The following is an 18033-nucleotide window of genomic DNA, read 5'->3' as shown; positions in this document are numbered from 1 at the left end:
TCCAACCCCCTGCTCAGGCAGGAAACCCTATACCCATTTCAGACAAATGATTGCCCAATCTCTTCTTAAAAACTTCCAGTGTTGGAAAATTCACAACTTCTGGAGGTAGGTTGTTCCACTGGTTAATTGTTCTCACTGTTGCTTCTCTCCTTGATGAGTTTCCATCCGTTGCTTCTTGTCCTGCCCTCAGCTGCTTTGGAGAATAGCTTGACTCCCTCTTCTTTGGGGGCAGCCCCTGAGAGATCGGAAGACTGCTATCATGTCCCCCCTTGTCCTTCTCTTCACTAGACTAGACATACCCAATTCCAGCAACCGTTCTTTATATGTTTTAGCCTCCAGTTCCCTTATTTTTATTTATTTTTTTTATTTTAATTCCATTTATATCCCGCCCTTCTCCGAAGACTCAGGGCGGCTTACAAGCTTAGCAGTAGCCTTCATTCTATGTATATGCCTGCTTATTAGGGCTTTCATACACCCCCCAAGCGGCATTATTACAAAGTCAGCTTAATTGCCCCCAACAATCTGGGTCCTCATTTTACCTACCTGGGAAGGATGGAAGGCTGAGTCAACCTTGAGCCTGGTGGGACTCGAACCTGCACTAATTGCAGGCAGCTGGTGTTACTTAAGGAGGCATTAGCCCACTGCTCCACCAAGGCTCTTATATTTGAACCATTTGTACCTGGTTCCTTTACCTTTTTCATTCCGGAGAGCTTCGTCCAGCTTTTCGTAGACCTTGAGCTCCACTCGCAAGGAACACAACAATTTGTCGCTCTCCGACAGCTGACGCTGTTTGGTGGCCAGCTCCATCTGCAACCTGGGGCATCCCAAGCAAAAGCAGTCAGCGTGGAATTACAATTCTGCATCACGAAGGGTGATCTGATCGTGCCAACAACCGTGTTGGTTGTCAAGTCCCCTTCAAACCTTCCTCCTGAACCCTGACTTTCCATAAAGGAAGTGGATGCTGGGGGTCGTTCCTCTAATTTGGTCTTCAAGTCTATGCAAAGTCCAGAAGGTCAACTGCATTCTAACTCTAGTTCTCACGCTTCTGCATAAAATTCAACCCAGGGGAGAAGAATCTGTGACCGTCCGCCCACCCAGGGGGGGAACAACGTAGAGAGTTTTTCTTTAGCAACCTCTGGAAAACAACTCAAAGGTGCTGTTCAAGAAGGTAACTGGACTTTCTTGGGGTTCTCCTTTTCCTCGAAAACCCCAAAGGTGCTTTTTCAAGAGGCCCCTGAGGACGTACTCTGAGGACGTTTCGCTTCTCCTCCAAGAAGCTGCTTCAGCTGTGACTGGATGGTGGGGAATGGAAGGATTGAGGAGCTCCAAGTGGCCTCGACAGCTCTCAGAAAGAGTGCAAATGACCAGCGGTCTGCAAGGAATATAAATCCTTCCATTGTCCACCATCCGGTCAAAGCTGAAGAAGCTTCTTGGATGAGAAGCGAAAGGTCTTCCGATGAAAAACAAGGAAGTCCAGTTGCCTCGTGGAAAAGAAGCACCTTCAGGACAACCCTGAACGTGGATGGCCGAGAATCTCCGTAGACGTTTCCTTGAAAACATCTCACTTCTCACCCAAGCAGCTTCTTCGGTTCTTCTTGGGTGAGAAGTGAAATCTTTTCGAGGACCAAAACCAAAGACAGTCCAGTCGCCTTTTTTGAACAGCACCGACGCTGGATGGTTGAGACTCTCCAGATGCTCTTCTGGGAAACAACTGGCTCGCCTTCCCCACTTTGCACCGTGGGGAGTTCTCTCTGTTTTTCCCACCGTGGATTGAAGAATCACCTGTTCAGTTCATTCCTGACGTTGTAAATTTCGTGGGTCAGACCCTCGTTTTCGACCTCTCCTTTCCCCACTTGTTCCCGGAGCTTCTCGTTCTCCTTTCTGAGATGTTCCTGGTCCTTCTGAAGACGCTCAATGGCCAGGTTCTTCTGGGCCAAGGATTCTCGCAAGGCCTCGCTTTCTTTCTGCTTCTCCGCAAGGTGAGCCTCAAGTCCTTCTGATACATAATCATTTTATTAATTTTCTATTTTTGCAGATCATAAGTGCTTAGTAAACAACCTGTTGTCTGGGTCCATTTTTTTTTACTTCATCACACATTCCTAATCTCTACCCCCTTTTTTTCCGGCCAACGATAAACTACGTCCCGTATTTTAAAATTATTCTATGTCTTCTTTTTCTTTATCCTTCAGTATCGATCTGTCCATTTCTACATCGCCCAGTGATCATCTCTTGATCATCTCTTCATTTTTCCCGTGCTAAGCAAATACAATTCTTACTGCTGTTAATACGTGCGATACTTCCTCATCGTATTTTTCTAATATTCCGCCTAATAAAAAAAATATTTCCAGCTTATAAGCTCTTTTCTAGCCAACTCACATCTCCAATTGTATTTGCACTTGAGGCCACTTTATTAAATCAATACCCTGTTCTTCCAGTCCTTCTGAAGGGCCACAATTTGCTTCGTGTCATTGTGGGTCATTTCTTACAGTGTTTCTCTACCGCCCAAACTCTTATTGTTCAAGGTGATAAAAACCCCACGGGATAAAATGACAAACGGGAATTGAGGCTGGCCATCCAGGGTGGAAATCCATTGGGGAGGATGGCAAGCAAAATGCAAGCAAGATGGCACGAAGCGAACTATTGTGAGTCACAGGGAAGCCCTCCCCTTTTGCGACCTTCCGACAAGCAAAATCCACGGGGAAGCCAGCTCCACTTAGCAACGTGACTAATTTAACAACCACAAGTGATCCACTTAATCACTGTGGCAGCGACCGTCTGGCTTAGGGGCAGAAATTTTGGGCTCCGTTTGCCGTAAGCCGAGGACCACCTGTGCCGCTCTAAGGAATTGGAGAATTGTTTTTAAATGCGAGATGCAGAGCTGCCACCCGAAATAGAAGCCGATCTGTCAATTGAAGACTTTAGCGTTTCCAATTTTCGTTGGTGGCGCGGCTAAAAAAAAAAAAAAAAAAGACAACTTGCACAAAAGGATAAAAATGTAACTCCTGAAATAGCTCAGAGAGTGATGAGCAGGGAAAAAAAGAAAAAAAAAGAAAAAGAGGTTTATTTCTCCCGTATAACTCACGATTCAGCCTCGGGTTTTGCAAGAGCCGATTGTGAATCTGCTCCAGTTTATGGTACAAAATGTTGCAAAGCACAAAAGGAACAATGCAGGGAATTTTCTTCTAGAATGGGCATCGGTCTGTCAGCCGTGTCTTTCCTCCGATTGCTGGTAATGCAACTTGTCCAAAAGGTGCTTTTTCGAAAGGTAAACTGGACTTTTGTTTTTCCTTGAGGATGCTGCCGAAGGAACTGGAGAAACCTCTTTAAGGAAAAACAGACAAAAGTTCCAGTTGGCTTCTGAAGAACTGAAGAAGCTTCTTGGGCGAGAAGCGAAACGTCTTCGAGGAAAAGCAGAGCCCAGTTGCCTTCTGAAGAACTGAAGAAGCTTCTTGGGTGAGAGGTGAAAGCTCTTCAGGGAAAAACAAAGACAGTCCAGTTGCCTTCTGAAGAACTGAAGAAGCTTCTTGGATGAGAAGCGAAATGTCTTCAAGGAAAAACAAAGTCCATTTGTCTTCTGAAGAACTGAAGAAGCTTCTTGGGTGAGAAGCAAAAGGTCTTCAAGGAAAAGCAAAGTCCAGTTGCCTTCTGAAGAACTGAAGAAGCTTCTTGGGTGAGAAGCAAAAGGTCTTCAAAGAAAAACAAGAGTCCATTTGTCTTCTGAAGAACTGAAGAAGCTTCTTGGGTGAGAAGCAAAAGGTCTTCAAAGAAAAACAAAGTCCAGTTGCCTTCTGAAGAACTGAAGGAGCTTCTTGGGTGAGAAGCAAAAGGTCTTCAAAGAAAAACAAGAGTCCAGTTGCCTTCTGAAGAACTGAAGAAGCTTCTTGGGTGAGAAGCAAAAGGTCTTCAAAGAAAAACAAAGTCCAGTTGCCTTCTGAAGAACTGAAGGAGCTTCTTGGGTGAGAAGCAAAAGGTCTTCAAAGAAAAACAAGAGTCCAGTTGCCTTCTGAAGAACTGAAGAAGCTTCTTGGGTGAGAAGCAAAAGGTCTTCAAAGAAAAACAAGAGTCCAGTTGCCTTCTGAAGAACTGAAGAAGCTTCTTGGGCGAGAAGCGAAACGTCTTCGAGGAAAAGCAGAGCCCAGTTGCCTTCTGAAGAACTGAAGAAGCTTCTTGGGTGAGAGGCGAAAGCTCTTCAGGGAAAAACAAAGGAAGTCCAGCTGCCTGTTGAAAAAGCACCTTTGGGACACGCCGATGACTGAGAATCTCCATAGATAAAGCATCTTCTTGAGAAGACAAGGCCAAGAATGGAAGGGGAGCAAAAAAAAAATCACGGTGCTGTGATTTACTGCTTTCCAACTGAAAATGATCAAGCCTCTTTGCATTCCCCCCCCCACTCCCCCCCCCCCATTATCTCACCTCGGGATCCTTTCTCCAGCATGGCGTTCAAAGTCTGGTTCTGCTGCCTCAGGAAATGAATTTCAGAAGTCAGGGAATTAAGTTGCTCCGATCCCCGGATAGCAACGTTGGCCAAGTCTATAAATATATACGTAAACGTGATTTAGGAGTCGTCTTTGGATCAGTAAAGATTAAGACTGCTTCCCCGGATGAGAACAATTTAAACAAAGCAGGGCGGGGGGAGGAGGAGAAGGAGAAGGAGGAGAAGGAGAAGGAGGAGAAGGAGAAGGAGGAGAAGAAGAAGAAGGAGGAGGAGGAGGAGGAGGAGGAGGAGGAGGAGGAGGAGGAGGAGGAAGAAGAAGAAGAAGAAGAAGAAGAAGAAGAAGAAGAAGAAGAAGAAGAAGAAGAAGAAGAAGAAGAAGAAGAAGAGATGAAAAGATAGTTATCCCCAATATAATATTCTGAAGGTTATCGTGGGGGGGGGGGGAGGAATCCAGCTGGACTTTTTAGCAAGTCATCCCAAATGGAGTTTGGATCCTGGGCTAATATCAGCCAAGCTGGCTATTATCTTTTCCTGATAATGGTGGTTTTTCTATTTAGTCTGGGCGACCAGCCAGAGATTGTAAACAGACAGCTTTGCTGTCATTTACAACACCCTAGTAAATTGCCGCAGGTTTTGATTTTATTTGATTTTATTTTTTGAAGGGGGAACGTCAGGGTTGGCTGGCTGGTGTTTGAGCTCTCCTGCTGATCCAGGATTCCAGCTGCCTCAACAGAAGCCGGTCGATACAGCTTGGCAGGGAGAGGATCCTGCCGCTTGGAGCCGGCTTTTGCCAAAGGACGAGGGCGGTTGTGCAAAGCAAAATGGGCTCTTTTTTGGAGGGGAGCTGCTCCAGCCCACAACACGACACAGAGGGACGGGTCATCTGCGTCCCGGGTTGGTATATCTGCGGTGATAGAAAAGGGTTGAACCGGGGTGGGGTGGGGGACCTTGGTGTTGCCTGAGCTTGGCGGTGTTCTTGCAGACATTTCATGACATCATCAGAGCTAAAAGGAAGAGGGGTTTGCAGGGAGGAGGAGGAGGAGGAGGAGGAGGAGGAGGAGTGCAAGGTCCTTGGTGTTCTCTGAGCTTGGTGGTGTTCTTGCAGACATTTCGTGACCCTACTAGGTAACATTATCAGTGCTAAAAGGAAGGGTGATTTGCAGGAAGGAGGAGGAGGAGGAGAAGGAGAAGGAGGAGGAGGAGGAGAAGGAGGGGGAGGAGGAGGAGGAGGGGGAGGAGGAGGAGGACTGCAAGGTCCTTGGTGTTCTCTGAGCTTAGTGGTTTTCTTGCAGACATTTCATGACCCAACCAGGTAACATCGTCAGTGCTGCGTGGTGACCAAGGATGATCATCAGTGCCTCGATGATGTCTCTGCATCTGGTGCCCTCTGGGTGACTTGTGCGGGGTGGTGGGCAGCAACCCAAATGTAAAAGTGTGAGCGACACCCTGCCACTGGAGCAGAGCTGCTGGGTCTCTGAGGACTTGCATACCCCAGCATCTTACCTTGGTCTGGGCCAGGAGCTGGGACCTGTTGCTCCAGCTGCCTCCTCAGATGCTCATTAGTTTTTATGGATTCTTCCAGCCGATGCCTCAGCAAGCGTATCTCTTGGAGATGTTCCATCAACAGCTCTGAAGAAAGTCCAGAGATCGGCCCTAATCAGCTTAGGTTGGGAGGGAGCAGGGAAGCCATGTTGGCTTAAGGATGCTGCAAATCCTCCCTGCTCAGTGATGGGTCCTCCAGATATTGGGAAGAAACCTTCAAAATCAGCTCCAACCCCAACTTCATCTCGCCCTCCGAAAAGGTCTTCAGGAGGAGGAGAACTGCTTAAAAAACTAATGAAGATGGACAGCAGGAGGTGGACGGGAGGAAGCTAAGTGCCTGAAGCTTTGCTGGACTGCAGTTATCTGGAAGGTAAAAAAGGTAACGGTTCCCCCGCGCATGTGTGCTAGTCGTTTCCGACTCTAGGGGCCGGTGCTCATCTCCGTTTCAAAGCCGAAGAGCCAGCGCTTGTCCGAGGACGTCTCCGTGGTCATGTGGCCGGCATGACTAGACGCCAAAGGCGCACGGAACGCTGTTACCTTCCCACCGCAGTGGTCCCTATTTTCCTACTTGCATTTTTACGTGCTTTCGAACTGCTAGGTTGGCAGAAGCTGGGACGCGTAACAGGCGCTCACTCTGCTACGCGGCACTCGGGATTCAACCTGCTAAACTGCCAAACTTCTGATCGACAAGCTCAGCGTCCTAACCCACTGAGCCACCGCGTCCCTTTGATCTGGAAGACTAGTTGGTAAATAAAGGAATGTAGCCACTTAAAGACTCTTTGAACTGGCGGGTAAAAGAAAGAAACTAACACTGGATTAAGAGACAGAGTACTTAGAAGAGAAGGACAGAGTTCAAAACGACCTTGGAGGTCCTCTAGTCCAACCCCCCGCCCCAAGCAAAGACCCTACACCAGGGATAGGCAACCTTGGCTCTTTTATGACTCGAGGACTTCAACTCCCAGAATTCCTGAGCCAGCCACCCTGAGGGGAAAGGGAGAGGTTTCCAAGCTGAGCCATGCTGGCTCAGGAATTCTGGGAGTTGAAGTTCACGAGTCATGAAGTGGCCATAGTTCCCCCCATGCTGGCTCAGGAATTCTGGGAGTTGAAGTCCGCGAGTCATGAAGGGGCCAAAGTTCCCCCCATGCTGGCTCAGGAATTCTGGGAGTTGAAGTCCACGAGTCATGAAGGGGCCATAGTTCCCCCCATGCTGGCTCAGGAATTCTGGGAGTTGAAGTCCACGAGTCATGAAGGGGCCATAGTTCCCCCCATGCTGGCTCAGGAATTCTGGGAGTTGAAGTCCACGAGTCATGAAGGGGCCATAGTTCCCCCAATGCTGGCTCAGGAATTCTGGGAGTTGAAGTCCACGAGTCATGAAGGGGCCATAGTTCCCCCAATGCTGGCTCAGGAATTCTGGGAGTTGAAGTCCGCGAGTCATGAAGGGGCCATCGTTGCCCCATCCTGGCTCAGGAATTCTGGGAGTTGAAGACCACGAGTCATAAAAGAGCCAAGGTTGCCTACCCCTGACCTATACCGTCTCAGACAGACGGCAGTCCAGAACCAGATGACTGTAGGAAGGGTGACAGGCAACTGACGTGATCAGCATTAGTTGCTATTCAAATTCCCCCACGCAGGAAACTTCATGTGACAAAGTTAGTTTCCCAGCTTAGCTACGGTACTTAACTAACGCCTGAATTGTGGGGTACCCCCCCCGCCTCAAAAACCATCTACATTCAAACATTGGTGGGCACAACTGTGTACGGAAAAAAGCCACCTTTTCTCCATCTGGGTAATTCAAAGAAATCTGTCCCGATCAGAATAGCCCAATTCACCCCAGGAAATCCTTCCCTTTAGCACCCCTGTTCCTTCACCTCCTTTTCTCCATCCAGGATCTGTCCTTCAAAAGCAGGCCCTCCCCCCCAGCTCTCCTAGACCCACCCCAAAAATATCACTCTCCAACTCTTACTTATTTTCCTAACCACGTTTCACTGGGAAATCCAGACACAACCAGTATCCAGTGCCACCTAAAAAACGCTCTTCCTGTTTCAGGCACATCGCTTTGCCATACAGGCTCGGCTTTCAGCTGACCCCATCTAGGAAAAACCATTCTGCAAAGCGACCGTGACTCGGATCCTCGCGTCACCTACAACGGAAGCACCCAGGAGACCGGTGCTTCTGCCCGGTTGCGCTCTTGTACCTTGGAGGGCGCAATGTGCGGAGCAACGGACCGTCCCCCACCGGCTTTGCATTTCTGCTTTGTCTCCGCTAGCGTTGCCTTCACCGGACGAAGCCGGCTCTCGTCGTTCTGCTGGCCCACCCTCCTCCCAAACTTCCCAAACTCCTTTCGGCGCTGTCCGGTTGTCAGCCTGCAGACTGCAACCTGGAGGCAACGGAGGTGTGCGTTGCTGGGTCAGCGTGCTCCATCAATTATGCAACGTCGGAAAGCCGACACCGGTGTCTCTGAAGTTGGGCAGCCTAGAATTTAATCCTCGCCTGCTGATTATTGGGCAAGGCAGTTTAGGGGCATCTTTTTTTTTTAAGAGCAGTTGTTGGTTAAAAAGAAACTGACAAATCACAGAGGAAACAGCCTTTGGAGGCCATGTAAGGATCTCAGAAGGCTGACTCAGCCTTCCATCCTTCTGGGGTCGGTAAAATGGGGACCCAGATTGTTGGGGGGGGCAAGAGGCTGATTCTGTAGACTGCTTAGAGAGGGCTGTAAAGCGGTATATAAGTCTTAAGTGCTATTGCTATCTGTCTATTTATGTCTGTCTGTCTGTCTGTCTATCTATCTAATTTATCTACATTGTCTATCGCTGTCTATCTGTATGTGTCTGTCTGTGTGTGTGTCTGTCTGTGTGTCTGTGTGTCTGTGTGTCCGTCTGTCTGTCTGTCGTCTGTCTGTCTGTCTGTCTATCTGTCTATCTATCTATCTATCTATCTATCTATCTATCTATCTATCTATCTATCTATCATCTATCTATCTGCTGTGGTGGCACAGTGGTGAGAATGCAGTATTGCAGGCTAACTCTGCCCATTGCCAGCAGTTCGATCCTGACCGGCTCAAGGTTGACTCAGCTTTCCATCCTTCCGAGGTTGGTGAAATGAGGACCAAGATTGTTGAGGGTTAACTGCACGGAGAGGGCTGTAAAGCGCTGTGAAGCAGTATATAAGTCTTACGTGCTATTGCTGTATCTCTATCTATCTGTCAATATCTAGCTATCTCTATATGCTATATCCATCCATCCTTCCGAGGTGGGTAGAACGAGGACCCAGATTTCTGCAGGGAGGGGGCAAGATGCTGACCCTGTAAACCGCTTAGAGAGGGCTGTAAAGCACTGTGAAGCGGTGTATAAGTCTAAGGGCTATTGCTACTGCTTCAAGAGTTGAAGTAAAGCTGAAACCGCCTTTGGAGGCCATGTAAGAACCCGTAAGAAGAAGGATTTAACCTAACCCTCTGTGTCACTCCATAAATTCATAAATCTGCCCTGGGGTTGGTCATCTCACCCAGCAGATGACATTAGTAGCAATTCGCTTGACGCTGGAGGAGATATCTTAAGAGGCATCAAGACTTGCTACTATCAATAGACTCGATCCTCCATGCGTGCATCCTGTCCTTTTGAAAACTCCTTCCCTCCCGTATTTGAAGGCGGAAAGATTCGCCTCCAAGTCCAGCCTGCTGGCTTGAGCAGAGGGTCGGACTAGAAGACCTCCAAAGCCCCCCTCTAACTCTGTTACTCTGACTCGGCAAGACAGTCGCTCCTTCAGCCTTCCCTGAGCGTCGGCCAGACAGACCAATGTTTACCTGGTGGAAACTTGGTTGGGGTGGCAGGCGGATTCCCCTTCCCGCTCTCCGCTTCTTCTTCTCCAGGCGTGGGCGCTTCTGAAGAAGGCCGGTGTTGGGACAGCTCAAAGTCATGCAAACTGCAGGGAAAGAAAACGGGTCAGGTTTAAATACGGGCAGCCCTCCGCGTACGACTACGGTTGATCACCAAATTTCCGTGGCTCGGCGAGACACCTGTTAGGCTTTGTCGAGCTTTTGCACCATTTGGCGTCCTTTCCGTGCCACCGTTGCTGAGACCCGTCAAATTAGTAACCCGGTTTTGGCCTCCCCATTGGCTTTGCTGGTCAAAATGCCGCAAAAAGGGGAAACCGCGTGGAACCAACACACCGTAAACCCGAGCCACTCGCCAATTTTGATCCGGTGGCCGTGGAGGATGCTGCAATGGTCGTAAGTGTGAAAAACGGGTCGTAAGTGCCTTTTTTCCGGCGCCGTCGTCACTTCAAACGGGCACAAAATGAGTGTAAGTCAAGGATTGCCTGCATTTTGCTTGGACGTTCTGTTTGAATTGTGATGTACCGTCAAGAGAAGGTGGACAAGGGAAGGACTGAGCCGGGGGGACGCCCCCCCAAAAAAGAAAATAAATGGCTCTATAGGAATAGAATAGAATAGACTAGAATAGACTAGAATAGACTAGAATAGACTAGAATAGACTAGAATAGAATAGAATAGAGTAGAGTAGAATAGACTAGACTAGAATAGAATAGAATAGAATAGAGAATACAGTAGAATAGAATAGAATAGAATAGAATAGAATAGAATAGAATAGAATAGAATAGAATAGAATAGAATAGAATAGAATAGAATAGAATAGAATAGAATAGAATAGAATAGAATAGAAAATAAATTAGAATAGAATAGATTATAGACTGGACTAGATTACACTAGAATATAGAAATAGAAATAGAAATTAATAGAATAGAATAGAATAGAATAGAATAGAATAGAATAGAATAGAATAGAATAGAATAGAATAGAATAGAATAGAATAGAATAGAATAGAATAGAATAGGATAGGAGCTGGAAGGGACCCTGGAGGTCTTCTAGTCCAGCCCCCTGCTCAAGCAGGAGAACCTATCCCATTTCAGACAAGTGACTGTCCAGTCTCTTCTTAAAAACCTCCAGTGATGAAGCGCCCACGATTTCTGGGGGCAAAGCTGTTCCACTGGTTGGTTGTCCTCACTGTCAGGACGTCTTTCCTTAAGTTGTCGTTGTGCACACAGATCTCCACAAAATGCCCAGGGATACAAAGCAGGAGGATGAGTGCTCTGGCGGATGATGTTTGCTCGGCGTACAATTCCATCTCGGCATTTAAAACGAGGGTTAGGGTCCTGACAGAAGGACCTGGAACCCAAAGCCATTCTAGGACCTACCTCTGGGCAAGGTGGCAAAGCTTCGTCATGTCGTCCTCCATTGATTCTCCTACAAGGCCAGGGAGAGGAAAATAAAGGAATAAATAAATTACAACGAAGGGGAATATTTGTAGCTCGGGGTGGGAATGTTTGAAACGAGGAAGCCTTGGTGCTCTCTGAGCTTGCTCGTTTTCTTCCAGACGGTTCATGACCCGAACTAGGTAATACCATCAGTGCTAGAAGGGGGGTGGGGTTAGGAGGAGGAGGAGGAGGAGGAAGAGGAGGAGGACTATGGGGTCCTTGGTGGTCTCTGAGCTTGGTTGTTTTCTTGCAGACGGTTCATGAGCCTTGGTGGAGCAGTGGGTTAATGCCTCCTTAAGTAACACCAGCTGCCTGCAATTAGTGCAGGTTCGAGTCCCACCAGGCTCAAGGTTGACTCAGCCTTCCATCCTTCCCAGGTAGGTCAAATGAGGACCCAGATTGTTGGGGGCAATAAGCTGACTTTGTAATAATGCCGCTTGAGGGGGGCCAAAAGCCCTAATAATATGGAGCCTTGGTGGAGCAGTGGGCTAATGCCTCCTTAAGTAACACCAGCTGCCTGCAATTAGTGCAGGTTCGAGTCCCACCAGGCTCAAGGTTGACTCAGCCTTCCATCCTTCCCAGGTAGGTAAAATGAGGACCCAGATTGTTGGGGGCAATTAAGCTGACTTTGTAATAATGCCGCTTGGGGTGTGTGTGTGTGAAAGCCCTAACAAGCAGGCATCTACATAGAATGAAGGCTACTGCTAAGCTTGTAAGCCGCCCTGAGTCTTCGGAGAAGGGCGGGATATAAATGGAATTAAATAAAAATAAAATAAATAAATGACCCGAACTAGGTAATACCATCAGTGCTAGAAGGGAGGTGGGGTTAGGAGAAGGAGGAGGAGGAGGAGGAGGACTGTGGGGTCCTTGGTGCTCTCTGAGCTTGGTTGTTTTCTTGCAGACCTTTCATGACCCTAACTAGGTAACATCATCAGTGCTATAGTAGTAAGGAGTGCTGTTTGCTGTCGTTTTATATTCTGGGGTCTTGCCTGTCTGGGTGGATGGGTGGGGGGAGGCCTTAGAGATTCTTTGGTTGGGCTGTTTACTAATGGCTCTTTCTGGGAGTCGAAGTCCACAAGTCTTAAAAGTTGCCAAGCTGGAAGACCCCAGATTTAGGGATTGCATAAATCAGTAAAGTAAGTTTGAACAGGCAGGGCAGATGTTCCCAAACCTGGGCCCACTCCGAAGGGTCTTCTCACCCTCCCCGAGCAGACTGACCCTGGCCAGCTGACTAGGGGTGATGGGAACTGTCGTCCCATGTCTCTAAACGGCACGGTGCTGGGGAAGGTAGAAGCTCAGGGTTGGGCGTGGAGGCCTAAAATGACCCACTGTCTTTTTCCCTTTCTTTCTTTTTTGGGTCCACAAAACCCAAAGTCATGATGGGACGGGGGTGAAGCCTGGCGGGACACTCAGAAGATGGACACCACCACCACCACCACTGAAGTTCTCAAGAAGATGACCGCAACCCACCATAGAGACATTGGTGCTCCAGCCTCTCAAACAGCTGGGCGCTCTGGTTGAGCTGCTCCCGGAAGCTCTCGGCCACGTAGTAATCCACTTCGCTGTCCCGCAGCAGATCTTCGAACGCTCGGATCACGTTGGACAGGTGTTGTCGGTAAGTAGCACAAATGTTGTGGCTCTGGTGGACTTCCGGCTGTTGGCGGGACTGCTCGGGAAGCAACGGGCAGACAGAGGAAGCTCGCCTACGAAACGGAAGCAGCAGCTCCAGCCAAGCTTTCTGAAACTCTCCTTTATTTGGTTGAGAAAATTTATAGGGCCACCCGCTCACTCTTAAGAGGCTCCGGGCGGCTTACAAAAAAAATAAAAATAAAAAACGAATACAGAGAAGTCCTCGATTTACGACACTTCGTTTAGTGACCGTTAGATGACTTTACAACGGCGCTGGAAAAGGTGACTTGTGACCGTTTTTTTTCACAGCGCCCTCGCAGCCTCCCCGTGGGTCACCGGATGAAAATTCGGATGCTTGGCAACTGTCTCGTACTTATGACGGTTGCACGGGGTCCCCAGGGTCACGGGAACCCCCTTTTGCAAAGTCAACGGGGAATCCAGGTTTACTTAACAACCGGTTTGCTAACTTAACAGCTGCGGGGATTCCCTTAACCGTGGTGGCCAAAAGAAAGGTTGCAACATGGGACAAAATTCACCTAACAAATGTTTCCCTTTGCAACTGTGGCCGTAAGTCAAGGACTGCCTGTATTTAACAAGAAAAAAAACACAATAATCCCTTAAAACCCACCCACCCCTTTTGTTTTTCCCCAAGGTGCTTGATAGGGAAACGAAAATTCAGATTTCACCCCTTTCCAGAATTACCAAAAGAGTTTTAACCAGGGGGGTGATGTTTTAGATCAGGGGTATCCAACCTTGTCGACTTTATTTTTTTAAAATTTTATTTTAATTCCATTTATATCCCGCCCTTCTCCGAAGACTCAGGGCGGCTTACAAGCTTAGCAATAGCATTCATTCTACGTATATGCCTGCTTGTTAGGGCTTTCACACACACCCCCAAGCGGCATTATTACAAAGTCAGCTTAATTGCCCCCAACAATCTGGGTCCTCATTTTACCTACCTTGGAAGGACGGAAGGCCGAGTCAACCTTGAGCCTGGTGGGACTCGAACCTGCACTAATTGCAGGCAGCTGGTGTTACTTAAGGAGGCATTAGCCCACTGCTCCACCAAGGCCTGTGGATTTCAACTCCCAGAATTCCGCTCTGCCGGCTGGGGAATTCTGGGAACCGAAGTCCACAAGTGTTGCCAAGTTGGCAAGGTTGGACCAACCCCTGTTTTAACACTCTGCGCAAATCTAGACGAAACTATATAAATCCTTCATTCGATCCTGCCAATCCTTTGTGATTGATAATTCTTTTTTTTTCTTCTTCTTCCTGTATCTATCAGCGAGAGATGAGGCAGCTCAGCACCGGCTATGGAGAATGATATTTGGGTGTTTGCAAACCCATTTTCACTTCTCTGATTCAGCTGGGCTAACCGGGATCTAAGCAAATGCAGCTTTAACGCAGAAAATAAAAATTGAGGACAGGTTTCACGCTGTGCTTCGGGATGGATTTTTTTCCGTTCCTTTCGGGTGGGGTGCGGTGTGACGGGGGTGTTGCAGTTATTTTTTTTTCCCCTTCCTATCATGGGCTGTGACAAGTGCAAATCAAAAGCTGATTTTCCCCCAAGGGGAGGATGCTGCATTTTTTAAAAAAATAAAAAGCCCAACAGGGGAATAAACTGGACAGGTAAGATGGTTGGAAGAGGTGTTTCTCTGCCATTCCCTAAAATACAGAGTTTCTGAGTCTTCAGACTGGCATAAGAACAGACAATTAGAATAAACAGAATTGGAAGGATTAGGGTTAGATAGACAGAGATGATAGATATAGGTAGGTAGGTAGATTGATAGGTAGGTAGATAGGTAGGTAAATGATATTTAGATAGGTAGATAGATAGATAAGTAGATTGATAGGTGGACAGATTGATAGGTAGGTAGATAGATTGATTGATAGGTAGATGGATAGATTGATAGACCGATAGATAGATGGATAGATAAACTGATAGGCAGGTAGATAGATTGATAGATAGGTAGATAAATTGATAGGTAGATAGCTAAGATTGATAGGTGGATTGATAGATAGATAGATGGGTAGATTGATAGGTAGATTGATAGATGGATTGATAGGTAAATAGGTAGATAGATGGATAGGTAGATGGATAGACTAATAGGTAGATTGATGGATGGATAGGTAGAGTAATAGGTAGATAGGCAAAATGATAGGTAGATAGCTAAGATTGATAGGTGGTTTGGTAGGAAGATAGATGGATAGATTGATAGGTAGATTGATGGATGGATAGGTAGACTGATGGATGGAGAGGTAACTGATAGGTAGATAGATAGATGGATAGGTAGATGGATAGACTGATAGGTAGATTGAAAGATGGATGGATAGGTAGAGTGATAGGTAGATAGATGGATAGGTAGATGGACAGACTGATAGGTAGATAGATGGATAGGTCGACGGATAGATGGATAGGTAGATACATAGGTAGATGATAGATAGCAATAACACTTAGACTTAGTGGAAGAGTGGACGACTACCTGTACTATAACCATGGTTTGGTTTTGTTGGCACACTCAACCAACCACAACCCTTTCTCCAAGGGTGAGCCTGGGGCTACTCACCCGGCCTGGCTCAGGCTTTTCAGCTTGTCGTGCAGACGATGGACCTCATCAACCAGCTTCATGTTGGCCATCTGCTCTCTCTCGAGTTCAGCCTCGTTTTCCGACAACAACTCTTTGAGCTTCTGCAGGGTTTGGTCATTTGAGGGTCCAGATCCAGCATCCTCCTCCTCCTCCTCCAGGCCTTCCTTCCGCTGCGTTTCGTTGGAGAAGCTGGTCCACTCAGGGTCGCTTTCCTTGAACCCTGCGGGAGAAGGACTCTCCCCGCCGCTCTGAACGTGATCCAGAGGGTCGCTGGGAGCAGGCTGTTCGACCAGATCCAACTGGACCAGCAGCATCTGATACTTCTCCACTACGGCCTTCAGATCCCTGATCCTTTGTCTCAAGTCTTCAATGTCATCCACAGCTTCGCAATCAAAGGCATCCAAGCTGATGGCGCTCTGCTTAAGAGGAGGGCTCTTGCCATCCCGGAACGTGGCCGTGACGTCCTTGCACTGCTTCTCGGGGACATCAAGCTGGGGGAGAAGTTCTTGCAAAGCAGACCCTTTTGACTCAGGGGTCTTCATTTCGGTTTCTGAAATGGAGAAAAAAGGGCAAATGCATTTAACCAAAGATTTAAGACCTAGAGAGAGATTTCTGACAGTGTTGTGGCCCCGACCCCCGAGCCGGTCCTACCCAAGGAAGAGACTCTGAGGATGATGGGGAGGAACTGGCAAGGCCTCCCTCTCCAGGACCCTCCCCTCTGGCAAGGCCTCCGTCTCCATCTGAAGGCCGACAGGAGCAGTCTGGGAGTAGCCAGGCTGGGAGCCAGGCTGGGACTAGAAGACCTCCAAGGTCCCTTCCAACTCTGTCATTCTGTGTATTTCTTCGAGGCTGTTATGGTTCCAATGTATATTCCTAAAACTAGCGATTCCTGCCTCCCAGCAAAGGAGGACCTCATCTGACTTGCATCTCCTTCAAACCGGTGACCAAACCACCCTCCTAAACATTACAGTTGCTGGGTCTGGAATGGGAAGGACCCTGTTCTTCCCACGGACTGGCTCCAGCAACTAAACACAAATCATGGTTTGTTGGAGAAGGAGGGTAGGCAAACAATTTTATACTGGCGGGGTGCGTGATGCTTTTTGAGCACGGGGTTTTTCGTGTCGTTTTGTTTGCAAATGTTTCACTACCTACTCCGTTGAGGAACATCATCAATGCTAGAAGTGACACCTTGTCTAGCACTGATGATATTACCTAGTTGGCTTATGAAATGCCTGCCAGAAAACACTCAGTCTCAGAGAGCACCACGGATCCCAGAGTCCTTGGTTTTTTCCTCCTCCTCCTCCTCCTCCTCCTCCTCCTCCTCCATCTCCTATCTGCAAAGCCCACTCCCGTCTAGCGTTGATGATATTACCTAGTTGGGTTATGAAATGCCTGCAAGAAAACACTCAATCTCAGAGAGCACCAAGGATCCCACAGTCCTTGTTTATCATCTCCTCCTCCTCCTCCTCCTCCTCCTCCTCCTCCTCCTATCTGCAAAGCCCACTCCCTTCTAGCGTTGATGATATTACCTAGTTGGGTCATGAAACATCTGCAAGGAAACCATCAAGTTCAAAGAGTACCAAGGATCCCACAGTCCTTGTTTATCATCTCCTCCTCCTCCTCCTCCTCCTCCTCCTCCTCCTCCTCCTCCTATCTGCAAAGCCCACTCCCTTCTAGCATTGATGATATTACCTACTTGGGTTATGAAATCCCTGCAAGAAAACACTCAATCTCAGAGAGCACCAAGGACCCCACAGTCCTTGTTTACCTCCTCCTCCTCCTCCTCCTCCTCCTCCCCACAAACCCCACTCCCTTCTAGACTAATGATGTTACCTAACTGGGTTACAAAAAGTCTGCAAGAAAACAATCCCAGAGGGCACCAAGGACCCCACAGTTCAACCCTGAGCTACAAGTATTCTCTTCCCCTGGTACCATTGTAAACTTCTTCAGCAGCTCAAAGTGGCATCTATCATCTTCCAATGTCTTTTCACCAGCTGCCAACCCTGAGTTGTAGGCTGAGATAAGGGGGAACAATCGGCACAAAAACTCATCAAACGAGCTTCCATGGAGGGGAGGGGAGGGGGGGGGGCGGGCGGGCTGTAGCCTTCAACCTGCGCTTTTTTAAGTTTAACCTGCCACCTTAGCCCACCCACCCCCACCTGTAGTTCTTCAAGTTCTACTGCTAAGCTTGTAAGCCGCCCTGAGTCTTCGGAGAAGGGCGGGATATGAATGGAATTAAAATAAATAAATAAAAATAAAATAATTAACTAAATGTCCACATAAAAAGTAAAGGTAAAGGTTCCCCCGCACATGCGTGCTAGTCGTTTCCGACTCTAGGGGCCGGTGCTCATCTCCGTTTCAAAGCCGAAGAGCCAGCGCTTGTCCGAGGACGTCTCCGTGGTCATGTGGCCGGCATGACTAGACGCCAAAGGCGCACGGAACGCTGTTACCTTCCCACCGTAGTGGTCCCTATTTTTCTACTTGCATTTTTACGTGCTTTCGAACTGCTAGGTTGGCAGAAGCTGGGACGAGTAACAGGCGCTCACTCTGCTACGCGGCACTCGGGATTTG

At 48.0% G+C, this 18033-nt stretch overlaps 1 protein-coding gene across 1 annotated transcript in view; it reads right to left on the bottom strand.

Moving 5' to 3' along the window:
- Positions 1-18033, bottom strand: part of CDK5RAP2 (CDK5 regulatory subunit associated protein 2) — a 62865-nt gene that overhangs the window by 14352 nt on the left and 30480 nt on the right. The window contains exons 16-25 of the mRNA XM_083374873.1: positions 15442-16012; positions 12716-12948; positions 11186-11234; positions 9777-9895; positions 5939-6064; positions 4414-4530; positions 3931-4280; positions 2500-2566; positions 1783-1996; positions 693-814 (exon numbers count right to left, since the gene is read on the bottom strand). Of these exons, the coding sequence (XP_083230999.1) occupies positions 693-814; positions 1783-1996; positions 2500-2566; positions 3931-4280; positions 4414-4530; positions 5939-6064; positions 9777-9895; positions 11186-11234; positions 12716-12948; positions 15442-16012 (1968 nt within the window). The remainder of the gene's footprint in view (positions 1-692; positions 815-1782; positions 1997-2499; positions 2567-3930; positions 4281-4413; positions 4531-5938; positions 6065-9776; positions 9896-11185; positions 11235-12715; positions 12949-15441; positions 16013-18033) is intronic.

The sequence above is a fragment of the Vipera ursinii genome (assembly GCF_947247035.1).
Source record: "Vipera ursinii genome assembly, chromosome: 16".
Lineage (NCBI taxonomy): Eukaryota > Metazoa > Chordata > Lepidosauria > Squamata > Viperidae > Vipera > Vipera ursinii.
The sequence above is the reverse complement of the archived record's forward strand: the minus strand, read 5'-3'. Positions and strand labels throughout refer to the sequence as shown.